Below are 16,498 nucleotides of genomic sequence, written 5' to 3' on the forward strand. Positions count from 1 at the left end.
TTCCCAATCCACACCGAGGACCACCTTATCATCGGCCTGACGAAGGTAATTTTGGGGAGAGACTAACCCCAAAGTAAGCTGTCACTCTCACATTTAATGCATTCAACTAACCCCCCTGGCCGCATTAATGGGGAGGTAACCCCTTGGCAGGATAACGTTGATCAGAGTGAACCACTTGAGTACCGATAAGGCCTCTGATGGGACGGACGGCCAGAAAAAAAGGCAAATAGATGATCAACAGATGGAAGGAGGGGATAGGAAGATAAAAACTATAAAAGAAGAGCTAGTAAAGTAAAAATGGGGAGGGGGGAAAAAAAGAGAGAACAATAAGGCCTCCTCGGCCACGGGCCGAGGAGCGTCCCCCATCTGTAAATGCACTCTTAGCATTTTTTATAAGAAAAGTTCATGCATGGTGATCGACGGCCAGCACCTAAACCTTTCAATCCACTCTCTATAAATTTATTGTTTGGGCTGGTTGGGCTGAAAACCCATTCGTATTCAGGGTCAATCCAAATTGGGTCCCTACATATATATATATATATATATATTTATTTATTTATTTAATTACCCTTAAAAATATTTTCAGAAAACAAATTTACACTTAAACATATTTTTGCACACACTTATCACATATCACCCATATCACAGATATATATATCTCTCTCTTTCTTCTCTCAAATTTTAAAAGTAAAGAATGAGAGTTTGTAAGTTGTGAGCATATCTCTATTATAAATTTATATTATGTGTATGAATGTATTTTATATTATGTGTATGAATGTATCTTTGATACTGATTTTATGCGTTATTTTTAATTTTTAATTTATTATAATATTATTTGTATGAATGTGTGTATATAGTATAAATATAATAGTAAAGTTATTCAGCCAAAAAAAAATATAATAGTAAAGTTAATGATTATTTTAAGTATTTGATTGGTTAAGTAGACACTTAATATATTGTTTATGCATGAATGTGTGTGAGTGTTTGAGCAATAATTAATACTGTACCCGTTGAGTTTTATTATTTAGCTTGAAATGTTTTTTATAAAAACAATTAATAATGGATAATAACAATTGCATAAAAATAAAAATAATATACAAACTTAATAAAATAAAATGGTCACGCCTATCTATATTAACAATAAATAATGATAAATGATAATAAACTATTATATAACAATTTCAAAATATAAAAATTCAATAAAAGAAAGTTATAATACTTCATGTAGTTGTCGTATGTGTTTGTGTATGGGTATATTTTTTTCTTATTGATATTCAATATATTTAAATTCTCTTTTTATTAGATTTCTTTTAATTTAAATTTATTGATGAAACTCCTAAAATTTAATTTTGGAACTACCTCATAAAAATGTTGTGAATTTCATTTGAGCGTGGATATGGCATTACTCTTTCATTCTTTTTTTTTTTTTTTTTAATTTTTTTCTTTTTGAAAAAGGTATATTATTACAGGAAAAATATTAACGAATGGCTAAAAAAATAGTTTAGGATTAGAAATATTTTATGCAAAAAAAAAAATAAAACAATTAATTTTCCCTGATAATTTCTCATATGATTTTATTAATAATCGCAACCAAGCACCCATTATTATTATTATTATTATATTATATTATGAAGTTATAAACTGACAAGTTTATTAATAAAACAAAAGTTATGAACTGACCCACTAGTTACTTTTCACATGTATCGTTCCCAAAACCCGAACAGGCAAAAGAACCAAAACGTACCTGACAAATCAACAGGGAAATGCCGGTTCTGCACGATCAGTTCAAAATGATAAAACATAGAGAATACCATCGCCGGCATCGGAAAAAGTGAGGCCACTGGAATATTCTTTCGGTTCCCCAAGGCGATAGGCCAGTATATATAAGTATCAGCCACGATGGCTTTCACCGGTGGCTCAAGCCGGTCCAGGAGCTCCTCAAATGGCGCTTCCATCTTGGTATTGACGGCTTTCACGAAGCCAGCAAAATCTTTCCCACGACCCTTCTCGGAAGGTATGCAGTTGGGTACGGTGGCGAAGCGTATATTAGCTGGCTTTGGGTCTGAGCCGATGAATCCGAGCCACTCTTCGGTGATGACGAAGCTGATGAGAATATCGGTGCTTTTCGAAGCCAGTAGCTTGCAGCTGTTCATCATAGCGTTGATGTGGCCTCGACCGGGATAGGGCATTGCTACCATGTGGCAGATGGTTGATGGTTCTGTTTTTGCGGAATTCATATCGGTATTTTGATGGCAACTGAGATGGAGGTAAGGGAGTATTGGGTCTGTGTATTATGGAGTGGACTGAGATGTTCCGTGCAGTGAAATGTCTCTCTGTTTGGGATTGAGATCAACCGTATCAATGATTGCAAAAGTTTGCAAAATACAAAAAGTGTTCAGTTTTGTATATTTTAACTCAAAAAAAAAAATTCATATCAGTGCTTGAAAAACTATGCAAATATATAAAAATATGCACAGTTACTGTTTATGTGCAAAAGATTTTTTTATTCTTTTTTTCCCTCTCCCACTTCATCTCACTCTTCTCTTTTATCTTCTTCTCACAACAAAACCACAAAATCACCCTTACCCCCAGCCTCAACCACTGATCTCTATCTTCTTTCAATAACAAAATTACAAAACCACCTCTACCCAACTTCAACCACAGATCAAGGTGGTACCACCCAAATAAAAAAAAACTCAAAAACTAAAATTAGCAATAACCCATCATAGAACCAGCAAGAACCAGATGAAATCAAACTCCAAAATAAACCAAAACCAAGATGAAGTCAAGTGGGGACCATACAGCACTACATCAAGATCGAAGGTGGCAGTGGTGGATCATTGCAACTAGGGCTAACTTGGGTTGTTAGTGGCGGTGTGATGATGGTGGCAGTGTAATTGAGTGGATATGGCTGTGGAGGAGGATATAGAGATAGATTAGGGTTTGGAAAGGAAGAAGAGAAAGGTAGTGGAAGAGAAAAGAAGAGTCCTGGGATTGCATCCAAATGAACCTATTTTTTGAGAAAAGAAGAGCCCTTGTTTATTAGACTCTTTGTGGTATTCCAAGCCAAGTACAAATGAAATGAAGATAAGAGTCTGAAAAGCTAGCCAATCATGTGGGGTAGGAAAATTCTAGGAAGCGTCCTCTTTTACAAATACCTTAATGTCCATGTTTATTTACCGAAAAACCAAATTGTTTTATGGTCCGTTTAGATTAAGAGGGAGGGAGGGAGGGGGAGTAGAGTAGAGTAGAGTAGATTAGATTTAGCACAAAATTTGCTTATCTTTAGCTAACTCTACTTTACTCCCCTCTACTCCCCCTCCTTCCCCCCTTCATCCAAACAGGCCAATTGTTTTACTAACTAATCTGATTAGTTTATTAGGAATTTTATTAACTAATCTGATTAGTTTATTAGGAATTTTCTTAAATGTTTATATTAAAATCATTAAATTAAAAAATGTGACCATTATATTTGAATTTACCGCATTGCAATCCAGTCACTTGAACCGCCATTCCGATTATCGAAGACACAGTTTTGGCGATCAATGCCAGAGGTCCGATAATCAAAACTGTCAATTCAACCACCAATGCTAGCAGTCCAATCATTAAAGACACCACTCCGGCGATGGTCATCGGAGCAACTATTCCAGTGGTCCAATCATCGGACCTCCAGCACCTATGGCTCCTCTACCTAAGCCATCGGTTTTGGTGATTGCTTGAAAAATAAGTTTAAATTCAAAAGCTTTGATAATTAGAGAAAACTAAAATAAAATTAAAAAAAAAAAAAGAATAGAATGAATAATGAATATTTTATTAAAATCTCTTTTAAAATAGATAAACTAATGTGGGTGTTTTGAAAAAGTAGTTGTATAAAATAAAATAAAAGTAAGTTTTTATTCTAATATAGACAGAATATTTTACATGGATTGGTATGAAAGTGGCGGTGTGATGATGGTGGCAGTGTAATTGAGTGGATATGGCTGTGGAGGAGGATATAGAGATAGATTAGGGTTTGGAAAGGAAGAAGAGAAAGGTAGTGGAAGAGAAAAGAAGAGTCCTGGGATTGCATCCAAATGAACCTATTTTTTGAGAAAAGAAGAGCCCTTGTTTATTAGACTCTTTGTGGTATTCCAAGCCAAGTACAAATGAAATGAAGATAAGAGTCTGAAAAGCTAGCCAATCATGTGGGGTAGGAAAATTCTAGGAAGCGTCCTCTTTTACAAATACCTTAATGTCCATGTTTATTTACCGAAAAACCAAATTGTTTTATGGTCCGTTTAGATTAAGAGGGAGGGAGGGAGGGGGAGTAGAGTAGAGTAGAGTAGATTAGATTTAGCACAAAATTTGCTTATTTTTAGCTAACTCTACTTTACTCCCCTCTACTCCCCCTCCTTCCCCCCTTCATCCAAACAGGCCAATTGTTTTACTAACTAATCTGATTAGTTTATTAGGAATTTTATTAACTAATCTGATTAGTTTATTAGGAATTTTCTTAAATGTTTATATTAAAATCATTAAATTAAAAAATGTGACCATTATATTTGAATTTACCGCATTGCAATCCAGTCACTTGAACCGCCATTCCGATTATCGAAGACACAGTTTTGGCGATCAATGCCAGAGGTCCGATAATCAAAACTGTCAATTCAACCACCAATGCTAGCAGTCCAATCATTAAAGACACCACTCCGGCGATGGTCATCGGAGCAACTATTCCAGTGGTCCAATCATCGGACCTCCAGCACCTATGGCTCCTCTACCTAAGCCATCGGTTTTGGTGATTGCTTGAAAAATAAGTTTAAATTCAAAAGCTTTGATAATTAGAGAAAACTAAAATAAAATTAAAAAAAAAAAAAGAATAGAATGAATAATGAATATTTTATTAAAATCTCTTTTAAAATAGATAAACTAATGTGGGTGTTTTGAAAAAGTAGTTGTATAAAATAAAATAAAAGTAAGTTTTTATTCTAATATAGACAGAATATTTTACATGGATTGGTATGATTGCTCTAAAGAGTGTAGCTGAGACCAGCCGTTTAAAAGCAAAAATATAAGTGCATATCAAATATAAGGTTTGACTCCTTTGACTAAATACTTTGGGGCTTACAGCTTGCTTCCATTTTGTACTATTTATTATATATAGTATATCCAAAGGGTTTGACATGATGTTGCAATATGGTATAAAGCACAAATAGGAAAGAGTGTTGACGCAAAGAATGTTAAAAAATATACTAGTACTTAGCAATTCAAAACACTATTTTAATTATTTTAACACATCATTTTATAATATATCTAATATCAAAAGTTTTATTATTTTTACCACTTCTTTATAATATTATATTTTTATTTTATTTTATTATCAATGCATCTCTTCCTCTCTCTTTCTTTGTGCATTTCTCTTCTTCCAAACAAAAATGAGCAATCCACCACTCTTGACCATCGCCAGCCACCAACATCATTAGAAAACCCAAGCTACCACCCACCATTAGAAAACCCAAGCCACTGCAAAATTGAAACCCACTACAAAACCAAAACCACCAAAGCCCAAACCAACTGCAAAACCAAAACCCATTGCCACTGGCCATACACACCAGCCACTATTGCCCACACCCACACCCACCACCGCCCACAACCCTAATTACCAACCACCAAAATCACAAACAAGTCACAAACCCAAAATCAAACTACAACCACAAAATCAAAAAATCACAACTAAATTTGGTAACTTAGACCCACAACTGCCGAACCACCAAGAACAAACAAATCACAAACTCAGACCCACAAAGAGCAGAAAAACAAAAACAAAAATAAAAACATCAAACCCCACAAAGCACCACTATGAGAGAGAGGGGCAAGCAAGAAAGAACCAATTGGTCGACGAGGCGGCAAAGCTCGCGAACCAATTGGTCGATGACAAGCAATGAGGCCGAGTGGAGGCATCGGGATATGGCGTCTCTACTGGGTTCGGATTCGGAGTCTAGGTGCCTTGGGCAGACCGGAAATTTGAGAAGATTAAGAGAGTGAGAGGCACGAGTTGAGGGGATTAGGCATGGGAGATGGGAAGAGAGCTTGGCGTTGAGGGAGAAGCAACAGAAAAGGAAAAGAGAAAACACTCCAGTAGTCCGGCGCAAGAAGAAAGAGAGAAAGAGAGAAAACAGTGAACTACAGTGAGATGACTCAGTGAGTCAGTGGGTTGGAGCGTGTGATGAAAACGAGGGAAAGACCACGTGTGTCTGAATAAACAAATGATATTTTTGTTTAACACCTTACTACAGTGAGCTGCTAGAGATAGCATGTTCAATGTAGCATATTGCATGTTTGATGTAGTATGTTTTTTGTATACTGGTTGTTATTAATGACATTTTTTGCATTATAGCATTCTTGATGTGAATGCTCTAAAGCGTAACATTGAAATAGTTAAGAGTGGTAAAACGGCTTACTCTTTTAGAAACCTCTATTTTCAAATTAGTAAAACCTTTTCTAATAGTCGAATGAATAAGTTATCCTTAAAAAAAATCAATAAGCTCTCTTTTTGGTTTTGGAACGGGTGAAATGTTATGTTTTAATCCAATAAAAAGTCTTCTACAAAGTTTGGAATTCTTATTTTCAGTAACTTATTTGCATGATGTAAAATTGAAAACTAAAAACAAACTTATTTTCAAAAAGTTGAAAGTTAGATTATTTGAAATAAAACTGAAACAAAAAGTAATGTGAGACCTGCAAACAATAGATAATTTAAGCAAAAAAAAAAAAATCTAACTTTTAATTGATTGTCAAATGCACACGATTACCAATGAAAGAATAACCACTTAATAGTCATTTGGTACAACCATATTTTTTAAGACGATTAGAATTGTAGGAATAATTCTATTGAATTGTGTTGTTTAATATGTACATGAGATGCCTTTATATAAAAAGCACAATTCATGTTCAAAAACATTCAAAATCCAAAATTTTATCATGTAGTAGGGGTGGTAATTCGTGTTCACATATTGGGTCATGAGTATTCAATTATATGAGTCAACATAAATACAACACGTTTATTAAACAAGCCAAGATTTCTCATTCCTAACATGATATGTTTATTAAACAAGTAACACGACATGACACGCATGACTCGATTAATAAATAGGTCATGTTAAAATTGACATGAATAATATGTTATCAAGACAAGTCTTGGGATAAATGATAGGAAATAAGCTTATATACTTAGGGTTTTTAAGGGTAAATTGGCTAAAATGACCTTTAGTTAAACAAGTCAAACATATTTTGCATGTTAAACATGACACAACATGTTTATTAAACAAGTCAAATAATGTTGACCCAAATCTAACACGAATTCTCATTAAGCCTTAACTTAACCTACTAAGTTCGTTTTGTGTTTGTATTATGTTCACGGTTTGTGTCGGATACTACCACCCTTATCATGTAGTATAGCTTATGATTTTATTAGTATTCACTAAAATTAAAATTTGTCAAAATATTAAGAAGAATATGTTATAAGTGGATCTTAGTTAACTTAACTAGTAAAGTTTCTTGTCATTGAATAAAAAAAACTAGAAATCAATCTTGGCCTACACCATAAACCAACTAGTGTCTTTGCCTGATGATAAAAAAAATTTATGATGAAGATGACATCATAGATTTAAATCATCTTAAAAAAATTAAAAAAAATTAAAAAAAAAAAAGGTGTTATAAGACTCTACTTTCATCAGTGTTGTCTATTGATGTTTACGTTGATATACTTTAAAAGAGATTGAGTGTAACATATCACTTCAGGCATGTCATTCAAATGACACATTATGCATTTGGCATGGATAGCGCAACACCTGTGGATCAAATTTTCTGCTGAAATGATTTAAGCAATATCGGCTATCAAGTACAACAGATCTTCACAGTGAGCAACTACTGTTTAAATACACCAATGCTCATTACTCATATCAGATGGGTTGAACATAGCTCGCAAAATTTTATGATTTTGATTTTTTGTTGTTGGTTATGTTATTCCCTTTTGTATTTAGATTGCTTTGATAGGGTTTGTTCTAGAACTATTTGCAAGTTGTGTTTAAGAGCTTCCTTTCTATCACTGGGGTAAATAAAATAAAATAAATGTCAAAATACAAAACTCACCCTCTAAATTTTACCACTTTTCATTCCAGTCCTCTAAGTTTACATTTTGTCATTTTAGTCATCTAAGTTTCAATCATCCTCAATTCAGTTCTCCGTTAACAATACGTCCAATGCTGCTGTTATCTTACCAAAAGGAAGCCGTTTTGCACTATATTTAATATTTTTTTTATAACTTATTTCTTAATTAAAAAAAAACTAATAAAAAAACCAAAAATTAAATTAAGTAAATAAAGTCGCTCCCTCCCCCCGGCCCCCACGTCTAAAGAACACAAATTGAAACCCCACCCACACGATAACGATAACAAAGAGACTAAGAGGGAGAAATATGGGGAAAGAGAAAGAAAGAGAGATCGAGAGGGAGAAAAGGAGAGAAAAGCCAGTGTCTTCATTTTTTTGTTCACGTAAAATCTTCTTTAGTTTAGCTTCAGCCACACAAGGTCCTCTTTTTGGAACTTTTTTGCACTTGAGCATTTTTTACTTCTGTCAAAACATTGAACAAGTCCATGAATGTTTGTTTAAACTTTAACTACACAACAAAAGGTAGCAAACCTAGAAGAGAGAATTCATAAAGTAACAAGATTTCCGCATTTTCAAGATCACCATATCTAATTTAAACCAAGCAACTAAGAATAATATATATTCAAATGTTAGGTACAATTTTTTCACTTATGCCACATGCTCCAATCCTATTTAATCATATTTATTTATTCACCAAAAAAATACCAAAATACCATCCATAAATTAGTTTGGGCCTCCATAAATATTTCTTATCCCATTGGCCCACAAATATTTCCTATCTCATTTTCTAAATTAAGCCACGATATAAACAATCACAAAAGCCCAAAACCTCATATCTTATCCAGTTTTATTATCATTATTTAGATAAGCCCAAAAGCGGCCCTATGAGCCCAATGCACACATCTCATTCTTTTTAAAGCCTAAGGCTACTTATGCTTGGCAATATTTCAAAAGCTAAATTTTCATTGGCAATATCAAAAGCTCAATTTATGTTGGCACTGTTAAAAGCCTAAGCTAGCTACTTGGCACTATTTAGTAAAAGCCCAAGGTTATCGATACTTGGCAAAATACTATGTCATAAGTATCTCATTTAAAGTCCAATGATGAACAATGCTTTAAGTTCTTAAGCCTATTATTATAATATTATAAGCCCATGGAATTTATCTTATAAAACCCATGGTAACTATTTATGTTACGTAACACTATTCATTTTTCCAAAACCCATGACAAACATATATCAAGCCCATTAAAAATTAAGAATTTGTGTTACTAATATAAAAGCTCATGGAAAGTTATGATTATTTATTTTAGACCTATGATATTTATTTATTTCATATCATATTATAAATGTTTGGAATTTATATAATAAGAACCCATGGTCACTATTTATCTTATATCACAACATTCATGGTAATTATTCACCTTACAAGCCCATTATGATTATCTATAGAAAAACCCATGAGAATATCACATTATTCCATTATAGTGGTTGTTACCATATTTTATTTGAAACCCATGGATATTGTCTCTATTAAAACCCATGGTAAATATTATTTACAAGAGACATTGGAAGTTAATATTTAAAAGCCCCAAAAAAAAAAATCATTTACAAAATAATTCATGGCAAAAATTATGAGAAACTATACAAATTGTTATTTAAAGCCCATGAAAATTAATACCCAAAACCTATCATAAATATTTGTTAAAAGTCATGAATACATTTCATTTTTACTAACAACTAAAGCCCATGTGGAATAAAAATTCATGGCAATATATGGTAGTTTTATCCATTTTGAGGGCTCACAACAAGAAAGCAAAAGGATAGGCCCAAGTGGAAAGAACCACTAAGTCCAAGGCCCATTGAAATACTTAGCCCAAATGGCTAAGCCTAACATGAAATCTCAGTCAAAACAACTCATGTGTGCAAACTGACCCAACTGGAGAACTCCTTTCAGTTCTGCCTTCCACTGAAGAGCACCTTAAGAAACAAACAAGCTCCCAAACCAAATTAGAAGTTGGCTACCTATCCCATCAATCTCTCTGCCACTGCCAACTCTAACATGAACAGTATTAGAGGCTGGACTGACACCTAAAAGCTAATGGGCAATAAGTACCCTTCTTCTCCAAGTTTTGGTTACAACTCAAGGAAACCATAACTAAGACCTCCAAGCTCATGAAATCTTCAACTAAATAGTTTATTTTCTTACTAAAAATGTATGTAATTAATTTATGAACCAAGCCCATGAATCCTAAAAGGGGAAAATTAAGTGGTTTAGAGGGCATTAGGGGGTGTCCAGCAAAAGCTCCTAGCAGAGGATCAATGGTTGACATCTGGCTTGAAGTGTCAACCAACTCTCTTGAGCTCTGATCCTAGTTTCAGAAAACAAGATCTTCTCATAAAATTCTCCACCCATCATGCTATTTTCAGCTCATAAATCAGTCATTTAGTTCATAAACTTGCCTTTAGTCCATAAATACCTTTGTAAACCTACCCATAAACATCTTATTCCATCTTCTTAGAAATCCCAACACCTTAAAATAGCCATAAACAGTCCCTCTTTTCACCATACCCGAAAAGGCTAAACACCACTTCATCCCTCTTTCATATTTCCATATATTCACTCATACTTTCCATAAAGTCATTCCCATCATTTACTATACACATATTTATCATTGTGGGCATGATATGACACATAGAGATCTTATTTAAACATTTGCTACACTAGATGGACATTCTTTCTCTCCCTTCATTCCATCCTAATTGTAATGTTATTGTTTTGATCTTAGTGTTTGATATTGTTGTCTGAGAGAGAAAATTACAACCTGTGAAATAGGGATGTTTTCTTTCTCGATGTATAGTACGTACGTTCTTGATGATAATTTATATGTATGAATGTCTAGTGAATTGATGAACAATAAATTCTATATATTTGATTTATCGAACATATTTTGGATTCTTTTAGGACATGTTTAGTAGACTGTAATAGGCGCTGTAATATAATAGTTATTCCTATAGTTTAGTTATTCTTTAGTTTGGTTATGTTTTTATTACAAGGAATAACCATTCCTTATGAATAGTTATTCTTCAAAATGAGGAATAACTATTCATTTTTAAAAGGTTGTATTAGCTATTCCTTAGTAAGAGTAATAATTTTAAAACTTAATAAATTTCCAAATAAATAAACTTTCCATATACATCTAACAATTATAAAAATAAACACATATCTCTCTTAAATTTAAAAATAACAATTTTTAAGGAGATATAATTGTATGAGTAAGAAATTTCCTAAAATAAATGTTAAGTTTCATTCTAATATTATAACTCACAACCAAACTAATGAATAGGTTTAAATATACATCTAACAATTATAAAAATAAAAAATCATAAAAAATAACACATATCTCTCTTAAATTTAAAAATAACAATTTTTAAGGAGATATAATTGTATGAGTAAGAAATTTCCTAAAATAAATGTTAAGTTTCATTCTAATATTATAACTCACAACCAAACTAATGAATAGGTTTAATTATTACATTACAACACATTTTATTCCTAGTAATAAAGATTACAATTCTCATTGTAATCCTCATTCAATGTATCAAACGTACCCTTAGTGTTATTGATTATTTCTTTTCACTATCCATGAAATAAGAAAAAGTAATAGAAGACAAATTCTTGTGATGTAGATATTGCATCGGTGAGATTTCATTGCTACCAGTTGGGTAACAGTAGTCTGTGTAACTTAATTTCTTGCTTCATGACCCAAACATAAAACAACTTGGATTCTTTGTGTTATTGATAATTTCTTTTCACTTACTACGAAATAAGAAAAATGAAAATAAGAAAATTATTGTGATGTATAAGTATTATTGTATCGGTGAGATTTCATTGTCTACCAGTTGGGTAACAGCTAGTAGTCTGTGTAACTTAATTTCTTGCTTTCGTGACCCAAACATAAAACAACTGTTGCTTGTTCTGAATCTTGTGATACTTAAATGGCCCTTTAAGGTTCGGAAGAAGGTTGCCAATTTACACAAGGAAGGTCCCAATGGTCGTTACACACTTACACGCATTAACACATGCACATATTTTTAACTAAAATCGTGACTTCTTTTTAAACTGAAATTGTAACTATAAATCACATTTTCACTTAAGAACATGCACATGTATACGTTGTGTGTTAGTATACATGTGTAAGAGTTATTTCCCTTTAATTATTAGCGCGGTTCATGGCTCTCACTTTAACGCCCATAATCTTCGACACAATAATTGATTTTATGTAAATTATGGGGGTATCTCAATTCTCAACACTTCAAGCATCATCCATGAAAGCATACCACACCATTGTCTTGTTCTGATGAAAATAAGCCATTGAATCACCGAGGGGAAAATAACATAATTGTATTTCCCTTTTATTATCTTACTCATCTATTGTTATAACGTAGATCTAGTAAGAATGTGATATAAATGCTCTCTTATTGTGTCATTTTTTCCTTAAGTTTTCTCTTAAAATCACAGGTGACGACAAACTATATTTGAGTGCTAAGTATGTAATCCCATTAAGTTCCGAAAAAATAATGCCATATAATTTAATTCTTTCAAACATTGTTAGTTTGTCACACAAGCTGGTGGAAAAAATTGGGAAACCAAAGTTGTGAGATAGATTCTATCACCTGTTGGATTTTTTTTTGCAGGAAGCTAATTAAATTGATGACCATGCATATGGAATGTTATTATGTCGCTCATGCCTTAGCTAGGAGAGCTTTAACCTCGTCTAATTTACTAGTTTGGGTGGTAAATGTTCCATAAAACATTACAGATTTAGTTTGTAATGATCTCATCTCAATTTAAACAAGTTTAAAGTTTTGATTCTTAACAAAAAAAAAAAAAAAATGTCATGAGAATAGCACATTAGCACTATACATTCAACAAAGAGGTATAAGGTTCAATTCGAGAGCCGAATCACATCCTTCATGTATATTGGAATTTCTTGGCAGTGCCACTGTACTATACCTCACTTTACAATGATATCAAAGCCACAAAATATGGCAAATGGTTGGAATTTCATGCCTATGATTTCATGGCAGCGCCACTATATTCGACCTTGCTCACCGGCTACTCCAAATCCTTCTCTTTGTCATTAGATGGTCGGGCCTCAGTAGAGTCCAATCTAAGGTAAACTAACTTAATAATTAATGAGACTTAATTAGTTACTACCTTGTAGAGAGAAAATAGTCACTTAACACAATTACAACTTTTAGGACTCAGCATTTTATTATATAACTGTAAATAGTAATATAACCATGTGATGCACGAATTAATTAAAAAAATTATATGAAAGACAAAAAAAAAAATATAAATATTATTGAATCTATCATAGTAATTAGTGAGTCACTTGAGACTTTAAATTACTATCGTAATATATATATTCGCTTGATGCAGGATAATATGAGCGTACAAGTTTTATTATATTAAAATAAAAATTATGGTAGATGATTAAAATAAATTTTAAATTTTATCTTAACATTTTTTATAATAGAATTTTAGTTTGAATAAAATATTAAATTTATTAAAAATTAGATAATAGATTACCTAAATTAATCTATCATAACAATTAATAAGATAAATAAAATTTCAATGGTAATAAAATTTCTAATTTCTTGAAAGTTAAATAATAGAGTTTTAGCTAAAATGCTATCCTAATTTTAATAAGATAAATTAATTTAATAATTAATAAATGTATAATTGATAAGGAGAAAATAATTATTTAATGCGATCAATAATACATATTAATAATAATGATATGATGATATATCTTGAAATGTTGATAAGATCAATATTAATAATTGTAGGGTCAGTTTTTGTAGCCCAAGCCCAAAAGATATGGGTTGGAGGCCTAGCGAACCCAGAACAATAAATTTGTAGAGAGTGGGCGAAAGAGCTAGGCTGGTTATGAAGTGAACAATGGTTGGCTAGGTTACTAGCAGTGATGATAACATGAACTAATGCTTGAACAACTCCATGAATGAATGTCCGAAGAAATGTTTTATTAAGTGAACAGTGATTACAACGTTCAGAGCTACAGTAAAGCTTTTCTCTTCCTTTTTCTCTCTCTCCTCCGTCCCTTATTATCAGGGACCCTTTTTCTTTATATAGCATCCTCTCCTATCATCTTCATCGTCCACCTGTTCTTCATCTGCGTATTTACTCAAGTGCATGTCACGTCATGTGTCTACTTTAGTTCTTTGTGAGTGGCGGTAGCCGAGGTTACACTGTTCAGGGGTCTTCTCCACATAAATGCGGCCAGAAAAGCTGTTGTAGTGCCTTAAATACGGTGGTAGCAGCTTTTCCTTTAGATATTTTTTAGTTCTGATCATCTCCGGATCCACCCAGAACTTATCATTATCATTGGGATTGTTATGAAGATTATTCGGACCTTCCAAACGTTTGTTTGATCAAGGCTATTTGTGGCCGAGGAGTAAGACGTCTTCGGACCAGTGATGACCTCTTCGAACGGTACTCCCCCTTTACTTCTGGGCTTCTTGCTTCAATTGGGCCACCCCAACCACCTATTGCTCCTCGGAAATATAATAGTCCTTAACAGGGTGTCCCGGGCCCATTAAGTAGCTCTGAGTTTTTTCCCCCACAATAAATATAATGATATGATGATATATCTTGAAATGATGATAAAATCAATATTAATAATTTTTTTAAATAATTATTTTATTTAAATGAGAAATAAAGAAATTTGTAATTTTTTTTCTTAAAAACAATGTTTTAGACTATGTTAAAAAAATAATTGTTTTATTTAAATGAGAAATAAAGAAATTTGTAATTTTTTTTTCTTAAAAACAATGTTTTAGACTATGTTCCTAACAACAAATTAAATAGGAGGTGACCATCCATTAAAAAATAATTTTAAAAAAAGAGTTGACTATTGGCCAAAAGAAAGCTAGATTCATACACTAAAAAACTAGAACAAAGATGGAACCTGAGTTTCAACACGCAACCCTGCGCTCCAGAGAAGAAGAGGAAGAGCTTGACAGAAGCACAAAGAAATTCAAAGACAATAGTGGAGATAATCCTCTCACTCAAACTCGTGGTCAGGTAAGTTACAAAGATAGTCTTATTGGGGATCTCCCAGGAGCCAATACTCAAGCTTTTAGCTTTGAGAATGAAGAGGCTCTTGAAGCAGGGTCTGACTCTAAGTTAGAAGAAATTACAGAAGGTCTAGTAGAAGTTAAACTGACAAAAGAAACTAAGAACCGTATTAGAGCACCTTGGGCCAAAGCTTTGATAGTGAAAGTGTTTGGTAGAACTATTGGATACAACTATCTCACTTTCAAGATCAATGCCATGTGGAAACCCACTGCTAGAATGGATTGTGTAGATTTAGGTAAAGACTTTTTCCTGATAAAATTTTATGACAATGGGGACTCTGACAAAGTTTTACGTGGTGGTCCATGGTTTATTGGTGAACATTTTCTGGCAATCAAACCTTGGGAGCCATATTTCAGAGCTTCAGAGTCTAGTTTCTCATCAGTGGCTGTCTGTGTTAGATTTCCAGAGCTGCCTATTGAGTTTTGTGACAGGTCAGTCCTTCTGGAAATAGGCAAAGCCATTGGGCCAGTCCTTAGAATTGATTCCTACAGAGCTATCGGTTCAAGAGGCAGTTATGCTCGTTTGTGCCTACAAATTGATCTTAAGAAACCACTAATAAATACCATTAAAGCGGGTCAGTTATACCAAAAAGTGATGTATGAAGGATTATCAACTTTATGCTTCTGGTGTGGTAGAGTTGGACACAAACAAGAAGCCTGTTGTTTTCGTGTCCAACCCGAGGAGAACACATCTTCACCTGAACCGCCGCCTATGCAATCGGAGAAGAAGACTCCTCAAAAGTGAGACCAAAAATTTGGGAAATGGATGTTGGTAACTAGAAAGAAACGGCCAGTTAAGAATGAACATGTAAATACACTCAATCAAACGAACCAAAGTGGATTTTTAGATATAAAAGGAACTACGGGTTTTTTTGGAAACCCAAAAACTAGCCTGACCGCCTTTAATGCTGATAAGACATTCCTTTTCAAGGCTGGAACTTCACGTGACTCTGCCTCAGCTGGCGACAATGGAAGGAAGACATGTGTAGATAACATGAGTAATATGCCCAAAGACCGGGTAGAGATTCAGATAGGTGGTATAGGAAGTGATGGACTGATCTCGGGGAATGAATTGGGCTGCCACTTAAGCCAGACAGATGGGATCGTTAAGAGTAAAGCCAGAAACTCAAGGTCACCCCAAGTTAAAAAAGTTCCAATATCAGAGAAACTAAGTCCTTGAAGCGCTCT

General features: G+C 33.4%; 2 protein-coding genes across 2 annotated transcripts in view; one reads left to right on the forward strand and one right to left on the reverse strand.

The window, feature by feature from the left end:
• Positions 1–3,072, reverse strand: part of LOC111999278 (UDP-glycosyltransferase 87A1) — a 12,155-nt gene extending 9,083 nt beyond the window's left edge. Inside the window, 1 exon segment of the mRNA XM_065761397.1 lies at positions 1,745–3,072. Coding sequence (XP_065617469.1) covers positions 1,745–2,237 — 493 coding nt within the window. The 5' untranslated portion in view covers positions 2,238–3,072.
• Positions 3,073–15,134: 12,062 nt separating this feature from the next.
• Positions 15,135–16,055, forward strand: LOC111999250 (uncharacterized). The gene has a single exon (XM_024031374.1). The coding sequence runs from the start codon at positions 15,135–15,137 to the stop codon at positions 16,053–16,055; it is 921 nt and encodes a 306-aa protein (XP_023887142.1).
• Positions 16,056–16,498: the final 443 nt, after the last annotated feature.

The sequence above is a fragment of the Quercus suber genome, unplaced genomic scaffold (genome assembly GCF_002906115.3).
Source record: "Quercus suber isolate HL8 unplaced genomic scaffold, Cork oak 2.0 scaffold_410, whole genome shotgun sequence".
Classification (NCBI taxonomy): Eukaryota; Viridiplantae; Streptophyta; class Magnoliopsida; order Fagales; family Fagaceae; genus Quercus; species Quercus suber.